Source organism: Miniopterus schreibersii (assembly GCF_964146895.1).
Source record: "Miniopterus schreibersii genome assembly, chromosome: 13".
NCBI classification, from domain to species: domain Eukaryota; kingdom Metazoa; phylum Chordata; class Mammalia; order Chiroptera; family Miniopteridae; genus Miniopterus; species Miniopterus schreibersii.
The window spans coordinates 5925540-5949014 of NC_138113.1; the positions used below are offsets into that span (position 1 = coordinate 5925540).

Consider the following 23475-nt stretch of genomic DNA (forward strand, 5'->3'; position numbering starts at 1 on the left):
AACCTAGATTGCAATCCGTTGGACAGAAGGCTGTGATTATTAATGAAAGCATTTCCTCTGTTACCTCACAGAACTAAGTGTGGTTCTGACACTGCCAGAGACAGCCCCTTCCTTTCATAGAAACTGATTCTCAGAAACACATTGAATAGTCTCAGACAAGACACGCGGGGAAGTAAAAATAAGATGCAGAAAAGTGGGTGGCTGCTTGAAACACTCTCAGATGAAAGGTTACCAGCTATTAATCAGCTCACACTTCTGTTCAGTGGGTGAGCGAGGAATTGCATGGAAACTTCACTCAGTAGTTGATGCTTAGTCAGAGCTGTGGGGTCCTCAGATGACTTTAATATGTCAAGTCAGATATGGAGCACTTTTACTTAAAGGAAGGAGAATAAATAGGACCATGGAAATTCTCCATGTCTCACAATTTGTGTGCTTCTTTTTATACTTACCAGGCCTAGTGTAGGTATCAAGGTTAGGATGACTCCTAGATGTCTAGACCCTAATCTTAAAATGTCTACCTGTCTTCTGGAGCTGCCTAGTTTACTGGGTCCCCTGATCAGGATAATAGCTACTGTTTGTTGAACACCCACTACATGGAAGGCACCGTTGGAAGGAATTTAATGTGTTATCTCATTAATTCTCATGACAACCCAATGAGCAAATGTCATCATTTCCACTTGACAGATGAGGAAAGTGAGGATCCAATTGACTGAGTAACTTGTCAAAAGTCATACGCCTTGTTTGCAGTAGTAGCACCACTGGATCCCAGGTGTGACACCACACACTTTTTTCTCTGTTAAACTAAGTTCAAGTGAAAAATAAGAGACACTGTGTCCTGATTAACAGAGAAGGGAACCCACAAGGTGGGGTGAAAGAGGGATTGAGACTGAGCAGAAACTTTTCCAAAGTCATAGCCTAGCACCTGGGTACCATGTGTGGCACTGCTCTAAGCTATGTTTCCCAGGTATTTGGGAAACGTTCTTTGTGCCTGGGAAAGGAGAAAGAAGATAAGAGTTGAGTCTGACCCCCAAGGCTGATCAGGCCACTTGACGCCTTGCAGGTAGAGTCTTTGAGCACTTGGCCACCTAGTTACCAGGTGAGTTTAATTCGGAACCACCTAGTCAGATTAAGGGCTAAGGTCTCCTGGCAGCTCCCATCCTGGGGTCAGGGCTATCCCATCGAGCAAATATTGAGGGCCCCTTCAGTCTCTCGGCCCCTGAGCTGTAGAGGGACAACCTAGGGAAGGAGGCCACTCTTCACACCCTAGTCACAAGGACATGAATTGGCTCTTCCCAGTCCTGCAGGGCCTAGTACCTTTAACCCATCTAAGTACCCAAGGATCGCAGGCCTCCAGGCCTCCGAGTTTTATTGCTGAGGCTCAGTAGCAGGATACTGCTAGGTTCTGTTACTAACTCCCTGTGTTCCCTGGCATAGGTCCCCTAAATCCCTGGGGCTCCTCTAGAAAACAAAGGAGTTAGATGAGATGATTGATCCCTGGGGCTCACTTCTGCTTTCATCTTTTTGTATTTATTATACTTTCTGGAATGAAACTCTTGTCACTTGCTCTAACACTGCCACTGCCATCAGAATGTTTTTCCTCATTTATTACAGATCAAATAAATACTCCCTCATAGTGAGTCCCCAAGAGTGCAGCCTGTGCTCCCTGCCTGTTTCATGCTTGTGGGCCAGGACCTTGGCTCTGATCTCATTAGGTTCAGGGTTTGAGGTAAAGTCACCAGAGAACACCAGGAGAAAGGATTTCTCCCCTTTTCTGAAGCTGCTTAGGTCCCCAGAGACAGCATGAAAGGGCAGCCTGTGATCAACACTCTCCCTGAACCCTGGGAAATGCTGCTGGGGGCTTGTGAGAACTTTGCTTTGGGAAGATGAAGGAGAGAGGAGCAGAAAGAACCAGAGTGTCAGATATTTGCCTTTATTAGAAAACTGCCCCTCCCAATGTGCTGGGTAACATTGACTCTTGGTTTTCAGGGTTGTTTTAACAGTCTCTGGAAACTAGCAACCTAATGTCATTTGTTTATAGGATCCAAGATGGGCAGTGATGGGGACTGTTTCAACATCTTGGCACAGATATAAACATGCCTCCTGGCTTACAGACTTTGTTTGGCCTGGAGACAACTCCCTTATGGGGTGGCAGGGTGGGGACACCCAGCCAGGTCAGGAGACCAGACTTCTCACCCTGGCTCCGTCATCAGTTGCCCATGGGACCTTGGACAACCTCAAATTCTCCAACCTAAAACCAAAGGAGATAAAGACAGAGCCCAGAGACAAATCTTCAAGCTTTGGTCATCCTTAGTTGTGTGATTTCCAAATTTATACTGCTAGTGTCCCCAGTACAGAATCTTAAAAACACATTAGGGATGTCACTTGGAGGGAGGGAGGAATCGAAGAGAACTTGGCTATGTCTGGCCACCTTGGGTGTTTTCTTCTTCGACTTTTATTTTTATTCATGGTTGTATCTGTTTCCCAGATTGACTGAGACTCATATTCACCCGAGTGGCTTATTAAAAGTATAGAATTCCCTCGAAGAATGGTCCCATGAAGCTGTATTATTAACAGGACATCCAAGGGCGATTCTAGTACTTGGGCAAGTTTGAGAAACCCTGCTTAAGGGTTTTTCACCTGGGGACCAGTTACAGGTGAAGTTTCCAGATCTAGTGAGGATTTGTTTCTCTGTTCCTTGTGATCTTTAGCTCTGTGCTATGAGCATTTATCTCACCATGCTCCATGTTCCAGGAGGTGTGAATGTCTCTTGCATTCAGTTTTGAGCCCTTCAAGATTGGGACTATGTACATCCCACCATGCCCAACACAGGGCCTTTCTCATAGAAAATGCCTATAAATTTCTGCCAAGCTGACTTACCCAGAGTTAACCAGGCCATGGGTCATTATTGATACAAAACCTTGCCATCAAAGACAAGGAGGAAAGAAAAGTAGTAAAAGCTTGTAGAAAGTGTCATGGAGAAGGCAGCTTGCATGAAGAGTAAGATTTAGACAGGTAGTAAGGAAAAGAAAGGGCAATCTGGGCAGGAGTCTAAGCCTGTGCAAGGTTGGTCTCTTCCAGTTATTTCCATGTTCAGGTGAGGAGCATTTGATCTGGTAAAGGCTGGACCCAGGTAATCTGACACTAGAAATAGCTCAACTTCCAATCAAGACTCCTTCCATACCTTATACTGTCATGTATTCATAGGCCTCCAACCTGAGCCCCTAAAGCCCTTTCTTCTGCTGCTCAGGGTCCTACTTCCAAGGCTGCTTCCCTGTTGATGAGCTCATCTTGCTATGTTTCTGCACATGTGGCTGGACCACTCCATCTCAGCCCCCCAGTCTTTACATGAATCTTGCCAGGCTGATGGCCAGATTACATGGAGAAGCTGAACCTGCCATTCTGTGTGCCTCATCACATGCAGCAGGCCCTGCTGTGTCCTGGGAAGCTGGACTTAGAGCAGAGTGCGTCAACTCAGAGCAAAGCACACTCACACACACACACCTATTCCATTTAAATCCTTTTTAAGACTGAAAGGTTTCTTGGAGGAAAGATGCACTTGGGTGTTTCTTGGCTCCCCTGCTGGGCCTTTTCCCTCTTCTGTGAAGTCTTCCAGTTTTCTCCTCAGGGCACTCTTATGTGCTCTGCCTCTTCTGCTTTGCAATCCTGCTATCAAGACAGTGCAGGAAGTGGGTGAAAAGTGGGCAAAACTAAGGTAGCAAGACCGGTTAGGAGGTGGCTGCAGGATCCAGACAAGAGATGATAGCCTTTATTAGAAGCCATGGGGCTCCAGGGAACTTCCTTCACTCTGCACTAAACTTTTTACTAGCTGGTTGAGGTAGGGCAAATTACTTAATCTCTCTAGGCTTCAAACTCCTCATCAGTGAAGAGGAAATGATAATTATCTCTTTCTTACCGCATTGGTATATGGGCAAATATTGCACAAAGGCCTTTTGTAAAACAGCACTGTATAAAAATTTAGTCTTTTCTGCAATAAAGTGGTACTGGGATTTCACTCAAGGGCCCATCCCTGGTGGGGGTTCTCTTGCCCATCAGAACCCCTCCACCAGTCTCATTTTGTATCTAGCACTTAACTGTAACTCAAGCAGTGAGAAATTATTTGGTTTGCGGCTGGGCTGACTTTTACCTTATATCCTGAAACTCAGGCTTAAACATAATACACTCCAGTTTCTGTCCCCTCCCTTCTAAGGTAACAAACACTCAAGTACGGACAGGTTCTCAGGTAAAAAATCTACATGTGCTGATTCTTTTGAGACAGCCAATTTGAAGTCTGTGACTTCAGTTTTCATATTTACAAAACTTATGTTGCAAATCAGTGAATGGAAGGGGTTAGAATGGGCTTAAAGATCATCTGGTCCAACTCACTTATTTTTCAAAGAGGGACATTGAGCAACAGGGAGGGAAAGGATCTTACCCAAGATTGCAAAATCAACTAGAAACAGAGCTGGGATAAATCTCCCTCACACCATCACTGGGAACTTGAGAAGCTTTACTTTCTCTTTTACCTTTTCTGTATTCCTGGTCCCAAGTGAAAGATGCTACTTAATCCATATCATTGCCGCCCCAGAACAAAGGCAGTGTAGGTGAGGAGCATTAACCCGTGGATGCTTTTTCATTCATTTATCAAACATTACTAAGCACCAGCTTTATGCCAGGAACTGAGAGTACTGAGATTTTAAAAACAAACAAAACAGGGGTCCTACATTCAAGGTTTTCAAAATTTAATGATGAAGACGGACAAGGAAACAGCCTCCAAGAGGACAGACTAGTTTCTATACAGTTAAATGAAACATTTCCTGCATGTGCTGCCAGCACTTTATATCTATACTATGGTTACATTGATTTTCTTCTTATACAGATTATTATGAGACTGAATAAAGCCTACCAAATACCATAACTTGATGAAGATCAGTGACAAGGTCCTTCTCTGAGTACCTACTTCATAATGCTTCAGTTCCCCTCATTCATTTGTTCTCTCGAAAGATATTTGTTGAGCACTTAGAATGAGGTACCAAGGATGCAAAGATAAATAAAAGACAGTTCTCTTTCTCAAGAAACTAACCATCAGGTAGAGAAATAAATAATGATCATGGAAGCTTTTACAAGATAAGGGGGATGTCTAGGAAAAAGGATGCTTATGGTGGCCTTGTAAAGTCTACAAAGGTTTCACAGAGGAGGCGGCATGTGAGCTGAAGCCACTTAAAGAAGAAAGGTTCTACTGAGCAGACAAAGGGCATGCCATTCTAAACAAAGAGAACAGCATGTACAAAGCAGGGACCTGTGGAAGCATGTACAACCTGGGACCTGTAATAGTTGATAATTGCCTGGCATATGAAGTAAAAAGACAGATGAGTAGGCAGGGCCTGTGCCATGGTAGAAAGATGGGGCTACATCCTCTAAACAATGGAGAATTGTTGAGGGTTTTAGGGAGAGGATTAGATGGCAAGGTTTCGATTTCAGAAATTCATTCAAGCAGCCATGCAGAAAAAGGTTGATGGGAGTCAGAGAGCCCCGTGAGGAGGCTGGTCATTAATCCAGACAGGTCCTGATGAGGGCATTGTCAATGCCACTTTGAACCAGTTCAGAACTTGATTTTCTGCATGATTCACTCATTGCCAGGCACACCTGAATGATAGTGCTCACCATGAAGTGTAACCAAGAAGCATGAAGTTATGCATTTGAGTCTTCAGAACTGTGATTCATGGTGCTGACAATGTTCCCTGTGTGTGTAAGAGACCACCCTCTCCCCAGGCAACTGAAACAGTTTAAGGAATCATAAGTGTCCGTGGAAAACCCAAGCTTTCCAGCCTAAGAGAGAAGCTGACACTTTGACCTTCTAAAGGCATTTGGAGGAGGTGGTTTAATAATCTTTAATCCATTTTCCCATTATTAATACAAGCTCACTTCTGAGCTTGTGGTTTTCCAAACAAGGCCTGGCAAAGTGACTGATCTTTCTCTTTATTTTAGTGCCAGGAGACACCGATTCTTCCTGCTTTTGCTCCTCCTATTCCTTCTCCTAACATGCCTTCCATCCACCTGTCTGTCTGTGATTGTGCATAGGTGTCTTGCAGATTCAGTTTCAACTTTTAGTTCTGCCGTGCATTATTTGTATGATTTTGAGAGAGCTGCCCTAATCATTATTGCTGAGGTTTCATAAGGTCATAGGCAAGTTCGTGAAGTGCACAGTACAGTGCCTAACCCACAGAGAACACTCAGTATTCAGTAGCTGTTACTGTTAGGTGAGATCCTAGCTCAATAATGAAAACTTGCAATTCTTTACTGAAAAGAACAAAGTGATTACATCTTTTGATTATCAGGATAACCATGAATTATAGTTTTCTTACTCAGATTAATTAAATCTGACACCTGAGCACCTACTTGATTTCCATATCCAGCTGTGGAATCCCACAGTAACTTATAATTAAGAGACAGTTACTAATAAGAGACTTGGAACTTGAAATTAAGAGTAAGAATAAGTAGAGAAGCTCCATGACAAAGGGCGTAGTTGCTGATCCTCAGGTCATTTTTCAAACATAAGAGCCTAGAACACAAATGGCCATTTTAATGGTATCTTCTGATTGGGCTGTGTGCTGTTGCAATTGTGCTGAGGAGGAAGCCTTCCCTGGAGGAAGTGGCTTGGTTTCATTTCAGTGAAAGAATTGTTCAGTGTTAGGGCAGGTTACTGACAATGGGTGTGGAATCTATTTCAGAAGAGATAAAAAAATACTAATAACAAAGTATGTGATGAGATTACCTTTTCTGGGCTATTGCAAGTGTAGACATGCCTAGAGCCTGGGAGAGTATTTGTCTCAAGAATGTTGAATAAAGCACTAGGTCCACTTGGGTAAATTCTTCAAAACCTAACTCAGTCTCATCTAAAGGATTTTAAATATCTTGTGACATTTTCCTTATTCTGGTGGTCCCTTAGATTTTCAAGTTTACTTTGAATTTTTAAATTATTCTGTCATTAATTTGTTTTGTTTTCATTCTTTTTTTTTAAATTATAAAACAACACTAAAGGGAAATTTTTAAAAGTCATCCTAAATTTTTCTGCACTAATACAACTATTTTAATTTTGGAGTATTTTCTATCTTTGTTTACCTGCCTATTTCTTAATTAGCCACAACAATGAATCTGAGTTTTGTTATTATATGTGCTTTATTAAGGAAGAAATTGAAGATAGAGCAGTTAGTTAATATTGTCATAAGTAACAGACATAGTAAATGGCCAAATCAGGAGTAAAAATCAGGAATGACTTTAAACCTATGCTCTGTTCATTTGCATTCTATTATGATAATCGCCACACAACCTGGCACATAATTGATGTAGGTAACATTATTTTATGCACTATTATTTTTACTTACTAGCAATAATAATAAAATAATGGAATTACGTAAACTAAAATTCACCAACCAATCTTTTGAAAAAGCCACCAAGAGCTGGTCAACACTGAAAGAAATGTTTAGGAAGTCTCTGAAGATGAGAAGAGAAATAGAGAATTAATGTGACTAATAAACATGAGGTGTTTCCATTTGAAAACAAATATCTGGCCCGGCTGGGCATGGCTCAGCAGTTGAGCATCAACCTAGAATCCAGGAGATCATGGTTCGATTCCCCATCAGGGCACATGCCCAAGTTTCGGGCTCGATTCCCAGTCAGGGGAGTGCAGGAGGCAGCCGATCAATGACAACTCTCTCATCATTGATGTTTCTATCTCTCCCTCTCTCCCTCTCCCTTCCCCTCTCTGAAATTAATAAAGATTTTAAAAAAAAAAAAATCTGCAATCTTAGAACTAGGACAACTGAGACTCCCTACTGTGGCTGATCAGCCTTTCCAAGCTACTTTCTGATCATTTGGCTATAAAGCCTTCTTATTGTTCTTGTCAGTAATCTGAATATCCCTACAAACTAAATGTAGAAGTAGGCACCTGGGCAGCAAATGCTAATGAACTTAATTCATAGAAGGAAAATATAAACAATCTCTATATACTTTACATGAGTAGCCTAAAAAGGGACAGTTGCCTTCCCATGTGGTAAACAATGCCATGTGAAAGACGACACGTGATGGATGAGGGTGAGCCCTACAGCCCTTTGAACTGGGACAAGAGTGTTTTGTGCCCGTCTCTTTTCTAGAATACCAAATACAAGGAAGTAGACTTGGGGAGACTTTGATCAGACATCCTGGAGGGAGTTCCCACCAAGGAACTGCTCAGAAACTCCAGCTTAGCTCCTAATCAAGATTGAAATAATCAAAGCCATGGCACTAATTGCATTAATTTGCTTTTCTTCAGGCAAAATGGGGAAACAGAATAGCAAACTGGCCCCTGAAGTAATGGAGGACCTGGTGAAGAGCACAGAGTTTAATGAGCATGAGCTCAAGCAATGGTACAAAGGATTCCTCAAGGACTGTCCAAGTGGGAGGCTGAATCTTGAGGAATTTCAGCAGCTCTATGTGAAGGTAAGTTGTTTTTTCATCAGGCCAGAAAACATTATCTTCATGAAGTGTAGTTTCATGTGGACTTATATCTCAAAGTAGCCAATTTGTTTAACCCAGAAAGAAAAATTGAAAACTTTAAAAATGCAAAGGGGTGTGTCTTGTTCCAGAGATAATTTCTGAACAAGAAAAGTAATTGTTCAATCAAAACACTGACTAGAGTTTAGAGGATGACAGAGGCTGGTAAAAGAGCAGTAAAATTTCAGATCATTGTATTTGCTGATGATTATTGACAAGCTGCTAATTACACTATTGTTTGGCTTGAAAAAGTATCTATATCTCTCTTAGTTAAAGAGAAAGTACATGGATTTTTTTACCAAGAAAGGTCCTCCTATTTGCAGATAAGAGAAAAAAATTCCTTCAACATCACATGTGGAAGGCGGTAGGGGAGGTCTGGTGTACATCTGGGCATCAATGTCTACATCATGGACTCTTAACTCAGCATTTTGTACTGTAGGGAAGCTAATCTTTCCCTGGACATGAGATAAAACTGTTCCATGGAAGGTACAATTTCTACTGCAGTGGTATTATTTGGGTTTGTCTGAGTTTATCAAGCATGATTCAAGCCATTCCATTTTGTGTCTACTTACATAATGTTAGGCTTGTGGAAGAAATGCGCACTTTTTCTTTTAACTTTTTCTGAGTAAAATACCAAATAGAAAATATTGATTTTATCACTTAAGTGTAACAACTGTCCATTTGAGTAATCTGAAACATCCATGTGTATATATGTGTGTGGAATGATTGCATAAAATATTAAACATTGTCATTGTCTCCTGAAGTTGAACATTTCGCATAGCCTGTGCTCCAGAATTCCTTCCTTGCACTTGTACAAGAAAGGACATGTATAAGAATGCTCATAGCTATACTGCTCACAATAGCAAAGCTGGGAAACAACCCAAATGCCCATCAAAGGAGAGTGGAAAATAAACTGTGGTATATTCACACAAGCAATCAAAACAGTTGAACTGTAGTGACACTAAAACATTAAGTGCAAAAGATTAAGTCTTAAAACATTCTAAATTAAACACAAATAACATAAAAAAAATTTTAAGACTACAAATAAATGCCATAAAATCATATAGAAAGGTAAGCAAGAGAGTGATGAACACAGGATTCAGACTGATAGTTATATCCAGTAGGGAATAGGCAAGGGATGAGATGGGGGTACAGCCATATGGTTAGGTATAAACTGTGTCAAAGTCATACCTATGGCTTTGGGTGGTGAGTTTGCAGGTGCTTATGTCATTATTAAAAGCTCACTAACTTTGCATGGACCCTGATGCATGTAAGGGACCCAGAATCATCATTACTGCAAAGCAGAGCACCTGAGAGCACTAGGTATATAAAAACCTATGTCTATAAGTGTGTGTAGAAAGGTACACGTATACTGGCATGTGTGCATGTAATAAGATTACCGTGACATTTCTAAAAGATCTAAGTGATTCATTTTTAGCATGTGAAGATCTTTTATATGGGAGTGGTAAGAAATGCATTTATTATTCAATTGATATAAATTGATTTTACAGAAAAGTGTGATGGTATGCGAGTTCCAGTATTATTATACATACCACTCTCCATAGTTTTCAGAGTCACATCTTCTACTATTTTATCACCCAAAAGTTAGCTTGAGCTTCAGAACTGTCTTCACTCTCAGCCCCAAGGAAAGTACAGACAAATGAGATTTGTCAAAGCCACTTTCATATCACCAAAAAGGTCGTGCAAGCTGTCACTCCGTGTTTAAGAGAGCTCTGTGTGCCATGATCCTTACTATTTGTTTAAAATGAGACAAGTTTTCTCTTTGAAGACATAGTTGAAGTGCAGGAAATGAGGTATTTCATTTATATACTGAAAATACTCAGTACCGAAAAAGCACTAGCCTCAAGATGGGGAGAGAGGAGGATTGTAAATACTAAACACAACTCAGCGTTTTGTGGTACAACTGACGTATATGTACCGACATCATCTCCCAACCCCACATCCCCCATTCCACCCTAGAGTGGATTTTTTTGTTCCAGGAAGGGAATATATTACTTTTGGATGGAGCTTAGACTCTTGGCAGCCTCTTAAGAGCCATATTCAAACTCAGCCTGTGCTCTTGTATCAAATAGTCAGAAAGCAGGCAAAGTCTTCCTCTCCTTCCAAAATTATCCAAGGACATAATACAAAGTAGAATCACGTAGGAAATATGCCACATGCACAGAAAAGAGAAAGACAAGTCTGGATAAGCTAAAAGGGAGAAGCACAGAAAAATGTGGATTATATAATGAGGACCAGGAGAAGGGCTGACAAGAAAAAAAACTTCCTTTAATGCTGCTGAAAAGTACAAATATTCAGCAAGACATAGTCCTTCTCCTGATGAATAGGCAATTTTTAGTGGTTCCTTCTAGCTCGGTGAGGACGTTGAGACATCCTGGAATACAGCTGAGCTAGCGGAACTGCCTGTGGCCTCTGCCCTCTTTCTGTGTGGTCAGCCTGGCTCATCTACTGTCACCAACCTGACCCGTTTAAGGGTCCATGAGAGTCACCTCGCTGCTGTAGAACAAATACTGATGAGGTGTGGGGAAGAGCAGGATAATGAGAGGTAATGCAAGGCCAGGAGCCACAAACCCTCAGCTTGAGAAGCCTTTGCAACCAAAATATAACCAAACTCTCTCATTAAGTCTGTGTTTTAAAATGTTTAAAATTGAGGTTCAGAAAAAATGAGGCAATTTGCCCAAAGTCACAAAAAGAAGGAAGGTAGGAGAATGGACAGTGAGAATTGGTATGCTGACTTGCACCACAGCACAACCCTGCTTGTTGACTGGATTCTGTGGAGCATCACATCAACCCCTCCATCCCTCCACTGTACACCTGCTGGCGTGAGCTTTGAAAAACACAGATCTGAGCATGGACCTTCCTAGTCTGATACAGTTTTCATTCTTTAGTCATATTGACCACAGTCACCTCATTTCAGTTAACAAAGGCCCGATGGCTAGCACAGAGCCTGTTGCAGAGCAAGCATCGGTGTTGTTGAGTGAATTATATTAAACACTGACTGTGTATCTCCTTCTCAGGAAGCCTTGTGGTGGAAGCATGTAAAAGTAACTAAAGGACAGTTTCACTTGCCCTCAGGATCTCACGGGCACTCAGAAAGACATGGTTAACCACACAATACAAGGCAGAATGACATAAATGCTTATGGTGGGGCAAAAGTGGAAAGAAGAGGCTAATTTCAAAATGGGATATTAAAATAAAAAGTTAAGGCAGTGATGGAGGACTTTTCTCTTAGATTTTAAGAAGATAAAATATCTCTAGGAGGTATTTTTACATTTTTCAAGCTTGGCACCTGCGATAGACTTAATTGTGCCCTTACCCCCAAATTCACATGTGGAAGTTTTAATCTCCAGTACCTCAGAATGTGACTGTATTTGGAGATAAGGTCATTAAAGAGGTAATTTTAAGTGAAAATGAGGTCATTAGAGTGGGCCCTAATCCATTATGACTGGTGTCATAAAAACAGGAGGTTAGGACACAGGCATGCGCAAAGGGATGGCCATGTGAGGACACAGGGAGAAGATGGCTACCTACAAGCCAAGGAGAGGTCTCAGAAGAAACCAGCCTTACCAACACCTTGGTCTTAGACTTCTACACTTCTGAAGTGTGAGGAAATACATATTTATTGTTTAAGTCACCCAGTTTGTGGTACTCTGTTATGGGGACCCTAGCAAACTAATACTGGCAGGAATGTCTGTGTCTCTGGTAACAGAAGTTGCAGGAGATGTTTCATCGTCCTCACTACAGCACTGCTGTGAGAGTTTGGGAAAGGAGCTTTTTCATTTTGTCACAAAGAACAAGTACCTGAATTTGTCCCCCATGAGCATTCCCTGTTTCCAACAATCATAGTGATTACCAAGTCCAGATCGCAAATTAAGATTGCAGGTTTAGTGATTTTAACTATATGTTCACAGAAGCAGCCACAGTTTCAAAATAAAACCTATCCTGGGGAAGAGTAAGCAACTGTGTGAGGTAGGAAGTGGCCCTGTCCGAGGTCCTGTTCCCTGGAATGCTGGTGCCTGCCTATTTTGTTTATTCACTGTGACATCAAAGCCGAAGAAACCATGTAACAGAACTGGCAGAGTTCTGGGAAGGCCGAACTGGATTCTGATATTTGTTTGGAGTTTGATTGTCAGTATTGCTTGCATCAGGACTACTTAGGAGGGTTCAGGTTTAGTTGAAAATGCAGTCAAGGGGTAGTTAAAAATGATCATGGGATTTGGAATCTGGCAAACCTGAGATTCAATCCCAGCTGTGCTACCTGTGCCAGATCTCTGCCTCTCGAAATCTGTTTCCTCATCTTTGATATGGAAATAATAAGCCCAGATCTATCACCTCAATAATGGAGTCCCAAGGGAAAGAAGGAAAGTGAAAAAAATTTTGCAACCTGTAACAAAATGTTTTTGCCATCATGACTGATGGTCTACTCGTTTACTGCCAGAGAGTCAAGATGAAAAATAGGCTTTATTTTACATGCCAAAGCCAATGGCATCATAAATGGTCTACAGAGAGGATGTAAGGCTCTGTTGATGTCTCCCACGTGTTCCAAGGGGGGGCAACAGCCGTGGCAGGACCCACCATGAGGCTAGTCTCATTCTCAGCATAGATCCTTAGACCCTGAGCTCTGGGTCCTCCCAGCACAAAGGTGCTGCCGTGAAGGATGAAGTGTGGCATCCAGGCCTTTTTTATGCAGTCCCCCTCAGTGTCCTGTACCTCACACACTTTCACCTGCTCAATCCCCACTGCTTACCATTTTGCAGATGAAGAAAGAGATAAATTCTCAGAGGTAACTAAAAGGCTAAAGTTTGTTCTTGGCTTTAGTTCAATTCTCCTAAGCCTCTGCTTTCCCACCAAGCAAACCCTGTTGCATTTCTTCTCAAGTGTGCTAGGTGTTAGGCAACTTGGAGGTGTACTTGGATGGCAGGGCGGGGGGGGGTGTCTAGATAACTATTGGACCATTCCTGATTCAACTGTTTGCATTTTAGTGAAATTTATTTGCATATAACGAAAGAGTCCCTGCCAAGTCAAGTCATGTCCATCCAAGTGCTCATTTCCTGCAGAGCTTTAAGTAGTTTGGTCATTAGAAAATGCACTTCCAGTTTATCCGTAGAAGAGCGGTTTTACTCACTAATTCATTTAAGATTCATTTTCTCCGTGCTTCCTGTAGGTGAGATATTGTCCTGGGCATTGTCCTCAGTAAGCTTAGAGCCTGGTGGAGCCAGACTATCATCTTATTTTTGTATATTGCTTTTCACTTCTCAAAACCTCAGAGAGCCTTCCTTGATCTCCCCATTCTCAAAGCCAGAAGAGCCTCTTCCTCTTTTGTGATCCTGTGACTTTCGTTCACCCACCTCTTACAAGGACATTATGGTTTTGCCACACAACTCTGCAAACTTTTTTCTCATTCTCACTCATCAGAGCCCTTCTCCATTCTCCAGAGCCTACACTGCTATTAGTGACTCGTCTGCATATACATAAATGTGGCATGGTTTAATCAGAAGGCTGATGTGTACCTGGCTCTACCATATAGTAGCCATGTGAACTTGAAGAAGTCTTATGCTTAAAGGTTTGTTAAATAAATCAAAAAATTACTCCAGACCTCAGTTTCCTCATCTGTTAAATGGGAAGAATACTATGAACCCTGCTTAGGTCAAGTGCTTTGTAAACTGTGAGTTTTCTTACCCAGGTAAGACTGATCAGTAGCTTGATTAAGGCACCTGGGCATGGGAAAGCTTCCAGATGCCAAACTGCCCAGTCTCTTGGACTGTGGCATTGTGAAGGAGAGGCAATTCCCCCGCCTACCCTTCTTGCGTTCTTGCAGCTAGACTACTAATAAAATAGGGGAATTAAAAGAATAACTCTCTGAGAGAGAAGTGGAACAGTCCATTTATGTACTCTTTATTACATAAAGAAACAATAAATTTGTGGAGAGTTTGACAATACAAAGAGCATAGGTGTTGAGGTATGTAGTTAGCAAGGATCCAAATAAAATGTAGGCTAAGGGCAGTAAATTAGTAAAATTGACAAGGGTTTGTTTATATAAGCTCAGCCCTGGATTCTCTCTCTGGTGATAAGGTTGTTTGATTTTTAGTCTGACTGCTCTGCATCTTCTCACTTTTATAGCAGGGAGGGCACCTTTCACATGGAGATTTATTTCCTGCATTTACGCATTTATAGAGTTAGAGGAGCCTCAGAAAGCTCCTCCTGCTCCCACTGTTTCTCAAGTGATTTTAATTCAAAATAATCAATATGCCATTGTGGGATATTTTGTGGCTGCCTGCCCTGGGACCCAACAGCATCAAGAACTGACTCCCCCATCAGATATTTTATCAAAAGAAAACATGACAGAGATGGCTATTACAGCGTCGCAACATCATATACAAATGAAATTTGAAAATAAAAGACTTAGCTCAAAAATTATTTTTGGATGATTGGTTTTCAGGGATTCAGATTCTGCTTGTTCATAAGGTAATTAGGAATAGGCCTTATTAAAAATTTGTTGGGCAGGGCTATATACAGAATCATTTAAATTCCTTTGGGAAACAGACATTACATAAGACACAAATGTTATCAAGATTGGGCTGATGAGGACGCTACAATTTTTAGTGAAAACCTGGGAATTCATTTCCATTTGGAATGTTTCCCAACATGATCGAGACTACACTTCAACTTGAATTAATGTGGAAAACAAGAGCTGGGGTCTGAAATCTCGAGGAAGAGATGACAATAGAGTTCCAGTTCTGGGAAAACAAGGTGCCGTGTGAGGCTTCAAAGGCATTTTGTTACTGAGATATTGTCTCAGGGAATAGCTAGTTACCAGTGAGCCTTGCATTAGAGAAAGCATTTATCCCAAGGGGTTGAAGTGATAACCTTCTCCTGTCTCAAAGGGTGTGAAATTCTTTTGGATGGCTTCCACACCTTGGGATTTTGCTTTCCTGTGATACAGCAGGTGTCAGTTAGAGAGATATCAATGGTGACTGCAGCCATGGTATCCGAAGGAATGCTCTTAGATGATACCTCGACTTCTCTGTTCTCAGGATAAGGTTGGAAAGAGCCATTTAGAAGTCTTTCAGCCCACCCCCCACTTCTCCCAGCTTACCTCACCTCCAATTTACAAAGGTGGAAACTGATGCCTTTGGGAGGGGGAGGGGCAGGCCACAATGGAGCAATTTCTTAATTGCTTCACTTAACATCCAAAAGAACTCCAGCCTGCTTATGAAGGTTTTAAGCCAGGAAGACCAACTCTCCTCTTAGCTACTATCTACAGCTAATTGTTAAAGGACGATCCATTTCAAATTCGAAATAGAGCCAAAGAGGAAGAAATAGCCCATGTCTACTACAGGATTGCACTTAAATATACAAAATCATGTTTGGGTCTCTCATTGTAAAGCTGTTTTACATCATTGGATTTTTGTGATCCTTTGAAAGGCTGATAGGGACTTGCATCTAGTACCGTTGGCCCACCTCGGTGGGAATCATTTCTTTCCTCCCCTCCTGTGGCCCATTAAGAACCTGCCAGAAGAAAGCTCTTTATCTGCTTATCGCCCTCATGTCTCCACTTGAAATGTTCTGGGATCTTTGACCGTTTCTCTCCCCGGGTTGTTATGGAACTTAGGGTCCCATCCTTACGATTGCCCTGAAGTTGCTGTGAAGTGTTCCTGTGTTATGTCAGCTTCTTCCCTCGCAGATGAAATGCAATCCTCTCATAACTGGGGAGAAATGGGAAAGATCAGCTATAAAATGGTCACAAATCCATCTACAAAATGTCCAAGGGCTTCATTAGCTCTGTTGTAGGAGAATCCCTTCGTAGATAGTAATACAGGCTACTAGCAGTCATCCACCATCAACAAACACTGCCGGTGTTACCTAGAACAAGCCAGCAGCCAGGAACTATGGGGAATGTGGAGTTTTAGTCAGACTGCCTCACTTGTGTAAAGGGCTTGCAACCTAGTACAACAATTTATATAGACAGCTAAGAGATGATAGAGAAATTAATACTTATCCCAAGACCAGTAAAGATATTCTAGACTAGTGAATTTCTATATAAATATCTTCACTGAAGATTTCAAGATGCCTTGAAGCATAGGTAGGAGTTGCAGCTGCAAGGGTGACATTTCTAAGAGAAGGGACAACCTAAGCAAGGGCACAAGGACAGGGAGACAGGAGGATGGTGTGGGGAATAGCAGGCAGCTGTGTTGGCTGAAATATTGGATCACCAAAGAGGTGACAGGGAAAGTGAGGTTGGAGATGTGAGTGGGGCCCAATCAAAGAGTCATCGAATGCTGGGAATGCCAGGAAAGCCTGAACATGTACACAAGGCAAACAGATGGATTCTTGCCAGGTGTTAGATAGCCATAGAAATTCTGGTGACCTCGTATTGTATTTTTTTTTAATTGCATAATGATGGTACCAGAAATGATAAGTCTTTTTTTCATTTCCCTTGTAAATGTTCACAGCAACTCAGTGAGTGGAGCTGCAGGAGCTCACAGTGTGTCCTTAAGCGAATGACTTAGAGCCAGAGTTGACTGGGTTATTCATCAAGTATTTACTGTCTGTACCTTGTGTGTGCTACACCACACTAAACTCTGAGGGGATCACAGGCAGGACACCCATGGGAGTCCTATGCAGGGGGTGGACAAAGCCTTCCAAGCAGACAAGTACAAGCACAACACAAGAGCTATGAGGTCTGAGGGCAGTAGGAGCTTTGGGAGAGGGAGCCATTTTTTGAGCTTCACCTCCTACTTTTTCCTGGAGATACAGAAATTAATTAAAATATGGTACCAAGGCAGAGATGGGAATGAAATCCATGTTCCATGGGCAGAAAGAAGTTTCACGGGGCTGAGCAGTGGAGATGAGGGGGAGAGAGATAGGAGGTTAAGGGTAGGATAGGTAGGCATGGCCTTAGCTTATTCCTCTGTAAAATGAAGGCGAGAACCATAGACCTCTTGGATTCCCTTCCAATGCCAAGATTCTGGAAGCAAGTGGAGCTGACACTGTATCTCTGCTAGTATGTACCACAGGTCCCTAGGCATCATGGCAGGTTTCCTATTCAGCTGCCCACAAGGACAAGGACTGTGTCTTATTCATCTCTGTATCCTCAGCTCCCAGTGACAAAAATTGGTTGGTTGATAGAACAAATTAATAAATGAATAAAGGACTCTGTCTTATAGGCTTAGCTGAACTTCAGTTTGAAGAATAAATTAAAGGAATGACCTATATGGTTATAGCATATTATCCAGAATAATAGACCTACAGAGATTCATAATGAACAGTTTTGATATAGGATGTTTAAATAAGCAAGATGCTACATAATGTAACAGGATAACGAAGCATCCCCATTCTCAGAGTCAAGTGGTTAGCTAGTTTGTTTATGAATATGTGATGTGCTTGCCCGCAAAGAGAGTAGTCAGTGGACTTCCTTAAATACTACTTTCCCAAAGAGGAAAGGAAAAGATAAAATGTAAACTCCAGTGTCTGATATAAAAAAGCTGCCTGATGACTTGAAAATTAGGCTGCGTGTGTGCAAGTTTATAATGATATTGTCAGAGAAAAATTGAAAACTGAAAGGATTTCCTTTTAGAAGAAATGCAAGGGAGACCATAAAAGACAAAGATGGTCTGCGTTCTAAGTAAATCTCACTGCATAGTCAAGAGAGGACTTGCTTTTACCCATGTTCTTTCAAAAAATGTGACATGTCTACCAGGAGCACGAAAAATGATGACATCCTGTTAGAGCTAATGTGTTGTGGCTTCACAGCTCGGCCCAGTCAAATCTCTTGTAGACTCAGAAGCTGTGCCTGGAGATGTCTTTCAGGATGACACAGTTGGGGCTCCAGAGTCAGCCCCTGGGTGAGGATCTAGATGGCTCTGGGAGAGATTACGTAAAACGACAAACTGGAAAGAGCCAAGCGATGTTCTGGGGTCAAGAGATGAGATGAGTTGGATGAAATATTGCCTGTTCAGCTTTCAGGATTTGGACCTGAGGACATTTGAAAGTGGGTAGTGTTAGACATCTAGATTAGCCACCTAAGCAAAAAAATCTTAGTGGTCAGACTAATGAAGAAAGCTCTGGGTAACTAAGGATTCCAGATACAGAATTAATATAATAGTATGTATCAAGCAAGGAGTCATTTCCCTAAGAATTAGTCTAACTATCTCCTTTTAAGGTTTCAAATATATTGAAGGTGCTCTGTTATTTTGTCTTAGGGACATATGTCAATATATTTGTATTATTTAAATGGATGAATGACTCCTTTGAAGGACCAAAACTCTATTGAATTCATAACTTGTCAATGGAGGAGACATGAAGATCTTCCAGGGCATTTGTGTGTATAATCACACACACACACACACACACACACACACACACACATCTTAGTTAGGATAAAAGTTCCACTGGGCACAACAGAGACTCATGTAGTTTCAGCATGGCTGAAAAAAATTTTTTTTACATGAATTCCAAGCTGATCTGGCATTTCTGCTCAGTAAGCCTTGAGGGACTCAGTACACTTCTATCCTGGTTACCCTACCTAAGGTGTGCTCTGATTCATAAGTGGCTTCCCACAGTGTCATTTTCCAGCTAGTAAGATGGAGGAGACAGAAGGGATGGGAAAATATACCCTTACTTTAAAGGGAAAGACCCAGTAATTGCATATATTACCTCAGTCCATATCCAGAGTTTAGTCTCATGACAACACTTGGCTGCAAGGGACACTGGGAAGGTAGCCTTAATTTTGGGTGGCTATATACCCAGCTAAAAAGTCCATTATGGAAGGAGAGAATACTAGATAAGGGGCATTGCTAGCAATCTGCCCAGAGGGAATGTTTTGAGGGGCTCCTTCCTGTCATCAGCCTCTCTTCTTAAGGTCAGGTACAAGATGTACAACTATTTGAGCTTCCCTGTGGATGGGATCTGAGACCATGGCAAGCAGAAGTGGACTCACTCTGTGTATGATTCTGCTTTACCAAGAGTGGGTGGTGCCAAGATACCCTGTTCTACTGCCTGGGCTGAGCCAGGCAGCCTCTCCAGGGCTTTGCTCTGTCTCATGCACTAGAGCCTGATGGAAACTACATCCAAATAGAGTTAAACTGACAATAGAGGTCCCAATGGTTGGTCACTTCCTTTGCTGCAGTGAGTGGGGTTTATTTTTTAAACACAAGAAATTGTTGTCTATAATTTGCCAGCATAAGACCCTCCTGTCACCTCTACCCTCTTCCTGTGCCTGCTCTCTGACTCTTTATCCCAGTGGGGGCACTTCTGCCGGGTGTGCTGCTGAGCTGGTGGACCATGATTAGTGCTTGTGTTTCCCTCCTTGTGTCAGTTTGGCAGCAGAGGCATTTATCTGCCCACATGACTTGAATAGCACATAAAGATGAGGCCTGCAGTGGCATTGGGCAGATGCAGCATCACACAAGGAACAAAAACATAACAAGGGGTGAGAGATACCGAGACATAGGACCTACAATCACACTCATAATAAGATTTACCAATGCAGAATGACTAGTCTTTGTATTCATCCATCCATTCGCCCATTTATCCATCTATCTATATGTACATTTATTTATTCATTAAACATTATTGGACATCCGCTCACTGAGGATGTTGAAATGAACCAACAGCCATGCCTCCCTTCCTCAAGGAGCCCAGCCAATGGGGGAGACTGTCAAGTGAACTGGGGATGATGGTACTATGAAGTAAATGTTCTGCTAGATGCCATAAAAAAATGAGTAGTGCTGGGAAGAGGCTCTAGGAGGGCTTTCCAGAAGAAATAGTAATTGAGCTACATCTTAAGTGAACCAGGTGGCAATGAAAAAAGAAGGAGCTCCTGACAGCAGCAAGGATTTGCAATCTTTCCCCCCCCGCCAAGATTTATTTTTTCCTGGTCCTAGTCCACAAAATCCTCTTGCAAGGCAAGATCCTATATATTTCTCAGCCACACTAAAAATACACCCATAATCTAATGGAAACAAACATGTTGGCGAAAGGTTCCCCTTCCTGCCCATTAGTCAGTCCTTTATCAAAACAGCCCTGTCGGGGACCGAGAACATGATGATGGATCACAACGTGTCAGTGATATGGGACTGGAAGCATCCGGATGACAGGGCCTTGGCTCCCCACCTCCTCTGTGTGTTTCCAAGGAATCTTCCTCTGAACTTGAGCCAGGCAGGGGCCACAGCTCAAGGCTCTGAACTGTGCTCACTTTGATCCAATAGTGCCAGTGTTGGCTTCTTTTCCTGGGGAATATGAAAAGCTTTGTTCCATAAAGCAAACAGTCATGACATTTCTTTGGTCCCAATGGCAGTTTTCAGAAAGAAAAAGGAAAGGGAAAGAGAAAGGGAGCTGATATTTACTGAGTTCCTACTATGTGTCCAGTAGATACAATGAGAGAAACAGAGGTGATAGGATTCCTTGGAAACAATATTGTGTAGTAACAATAACAAGAATGGCCAACACTTACGTCACATTTACTATGTGCCAGGCACTATTCCATGTATTAATTCCTTTAATTAATACAACTGCCTTTTGCACTAGGTACCATTACTACCTCCATTTTGCAGAGAAGGCAACTGAGCACAAAGAGAGAAAAGTAACATGTCTAAGATCACACACTAGTGAATGGCTGAGTGGTGTATAGGCTTTAACTCTGGAACCCCAGCTCTGACCTTACTGTGCAACCTTGGAAAATTACATAAACTCTCTGAGCTGCAGTTTCTTCATCCAGATGATGGAGATAGCGGTGCCTCACACACAGCTCTGTTGTGAGGATTTCAGTTGTGCTGAGAGACCAAGCTTGTACAGAGGTAAAATGCTGGCTGACCGTGCCATATAACACATATGTGGTAGCACACTCACGTACGACTGCTTTGGGGCAGGTTTCACCTACGAAGTAGGCCTTGAACCGAGCCAAACGGTACACTTACTCCAGGCTAGGAAGAGGTTTGTATGATTATTCTGAAGAGAATAGTGGTGGCCCCGAAATGAGCCAACTCTGTCTCCAATATCCCCACTTCCATTTTTCTGTGCCCTGTTGTCTGCTTCATAGCTTCCCACCCCATGCTCGCCTACTCCACTCTTGCCCCTCTCCATTCAAACATGCTCCCCCAAATATTTTTAATCGGTTTATTTATACAAACATATCAATGACTGCTTAGACTTAATGTGTATGCCATGCTCAGGGATTTATAGCTTATCAGGAAAGCCAAAGTAATAAAGATGAGACTCTGGGGCCTATGGAGGGAACCTTCTGAAATTGTGAATGTGCTGAAATTCATATCCCATCACACAGGTGGGGAAGGCAAGGCTTTGTCAATCATCAGGGGTGAAAATTTAACAAGCTGTATCCTTCACTTCAGGGTGTGTGTGTGTGTGTGTGTGTGTGTGTGTGTGTGTGTGTGTCAGTTAGGGGTGGGGAAGGGATAGGCGTTTTGAAAGTTTTTGCCTTCCTTGACTTTGGCTGCTTTGGCAAAAGAATCTCTACTGCATGATCCTTTGCTGGGGCTGAAGCTCTCAACCCTAAGGAGGGAAGTACAGGATGGTCCCAGAAGGTGCTTGTCACCCATGTGGCCCCTGTGCCTTGTGCGAGGGACTGACCAGCAAGGAGCTCCCCTCTCAAAGTGGTTCCTGGTATAAAGGCCCCCTTCTCCCTCCCTCCACAAGCGCCCCATCAGTTCTTCATCAGAGAACCTGGTACAGGAGTGGGGGTTCCCCATGGTTGGGAAAATCCAAGTAGACGTTCAGCCCCACCAAACCTTACTGAATGGATGACTCCAGATATGCCACCAAACAGATTAATCTATAGCCACTGCAAGGCTGTCTCCAGAAGAGGTCAGGGAAGTTGGAAGAATCTAAAAGAGTGGTAAAAAGAATGCTTCCTACCTCAGGGAAGGAGGAAGCATTCTAATGCATTTCTAATTTCTACATGCCTCCCTCTTCTGATTCAGTATAAAAGAGGTAAGATCAATATCTATACTTTAAAAAGCTCTACAATGACTCTGAAATGCATCCCAAGTTACCACTGGGCTTTAATATGACACTAAATGGGGACAGATGACCCTGGAGGACAGCAGCTGCTTCATTTCCCAGAGAGTGGATTTGCCCATTCTGCAGGTCATTTATTCACCCACTGAAGAGTCCCCAAAGTCCGTCTCAAAGCTGGGCCTAGCCTCAGTCCTCTGTGTTGGGGACACACAGGTGAACAACACACCCGGTCCTGACTCGGGGTGCCCACAGTCCCCCCCTCCCTTGCCTTTCCTCCCTAAGCCACTCCTTTATTTTCATCTTCCTCTCTCTTCTCTCACTTTCGAGAGCTCAGACTAAACTGCGCACCCTTCCCCCATGATCCATCAAGGTCCATGAACGGCCAGGGAGGCCGACGTACATGGCAAAGCAGGAACACGGCTGTGTAATGTCAGCAGCCTCAGGAGTGACTTCTTGAACCCTCAGCGGGGCTTCTTTACTGAGCGTACTGAAATACTAACTGAACGTAGAAAATAGGAATTGTAGAAAACAAATAAATCGATTGCAAAGTACAGTGAAAGTATGGAAAACATTTGATGAATGATACATGTGCCTACATTCCTGAAATCACTGTGGCCAAATTCAGGTGATGGCCACAAAAGATGATAAACAGAAGCAGCCTGGGCAGCGAGTGAGCTCGGGCTCCTCAACATGAGCAGACGAGGGTTCCAATTTTAGCCCCTGCTGACCCCACGAGACCGCAGACCAGACACTGCTCTGAGCCTGCTCCTCGGCCGGAAGGGCATCGGGACGGGGCAACTCTAGGACACTTCTCGGGGCAGTCGCCCAGGTGTTCCCTTCGTGGTGAACACACTCCACTGGTCATGCGGCCCAGGTTTTCTCCCCAGCAGGAGGCGGGCCTGTGCAGGGAGACGCTCCGTGTCCTCCGGCCGTAGAGCTGCTGATGAGCGC

The 23475-nt window shown here is 42.7% G+C and overlaps 1 protein-coding gene across 1 annotated transcript in view; it reads left to right on the top strand.

The window, feature by feature from the left end:
- Positions 1-23475, top strand: part of VSNL1 (visinin like 1) — a 62918-nt gene that overhangs the window by 25051 nt on the left and 14392 nt on the right. The window contains exon 2 of the mRNA XM_081156665.1: positions 8309-8475. Coding sequence (XP_081012791.1) covers positions 8314-8475 — 162 coding nt within the window. The 5' untranslated portion in view covers positions 8309-8313. The remainder of the gene's footprint in view (positions 1-8308; positions 8476-23475) is intronic.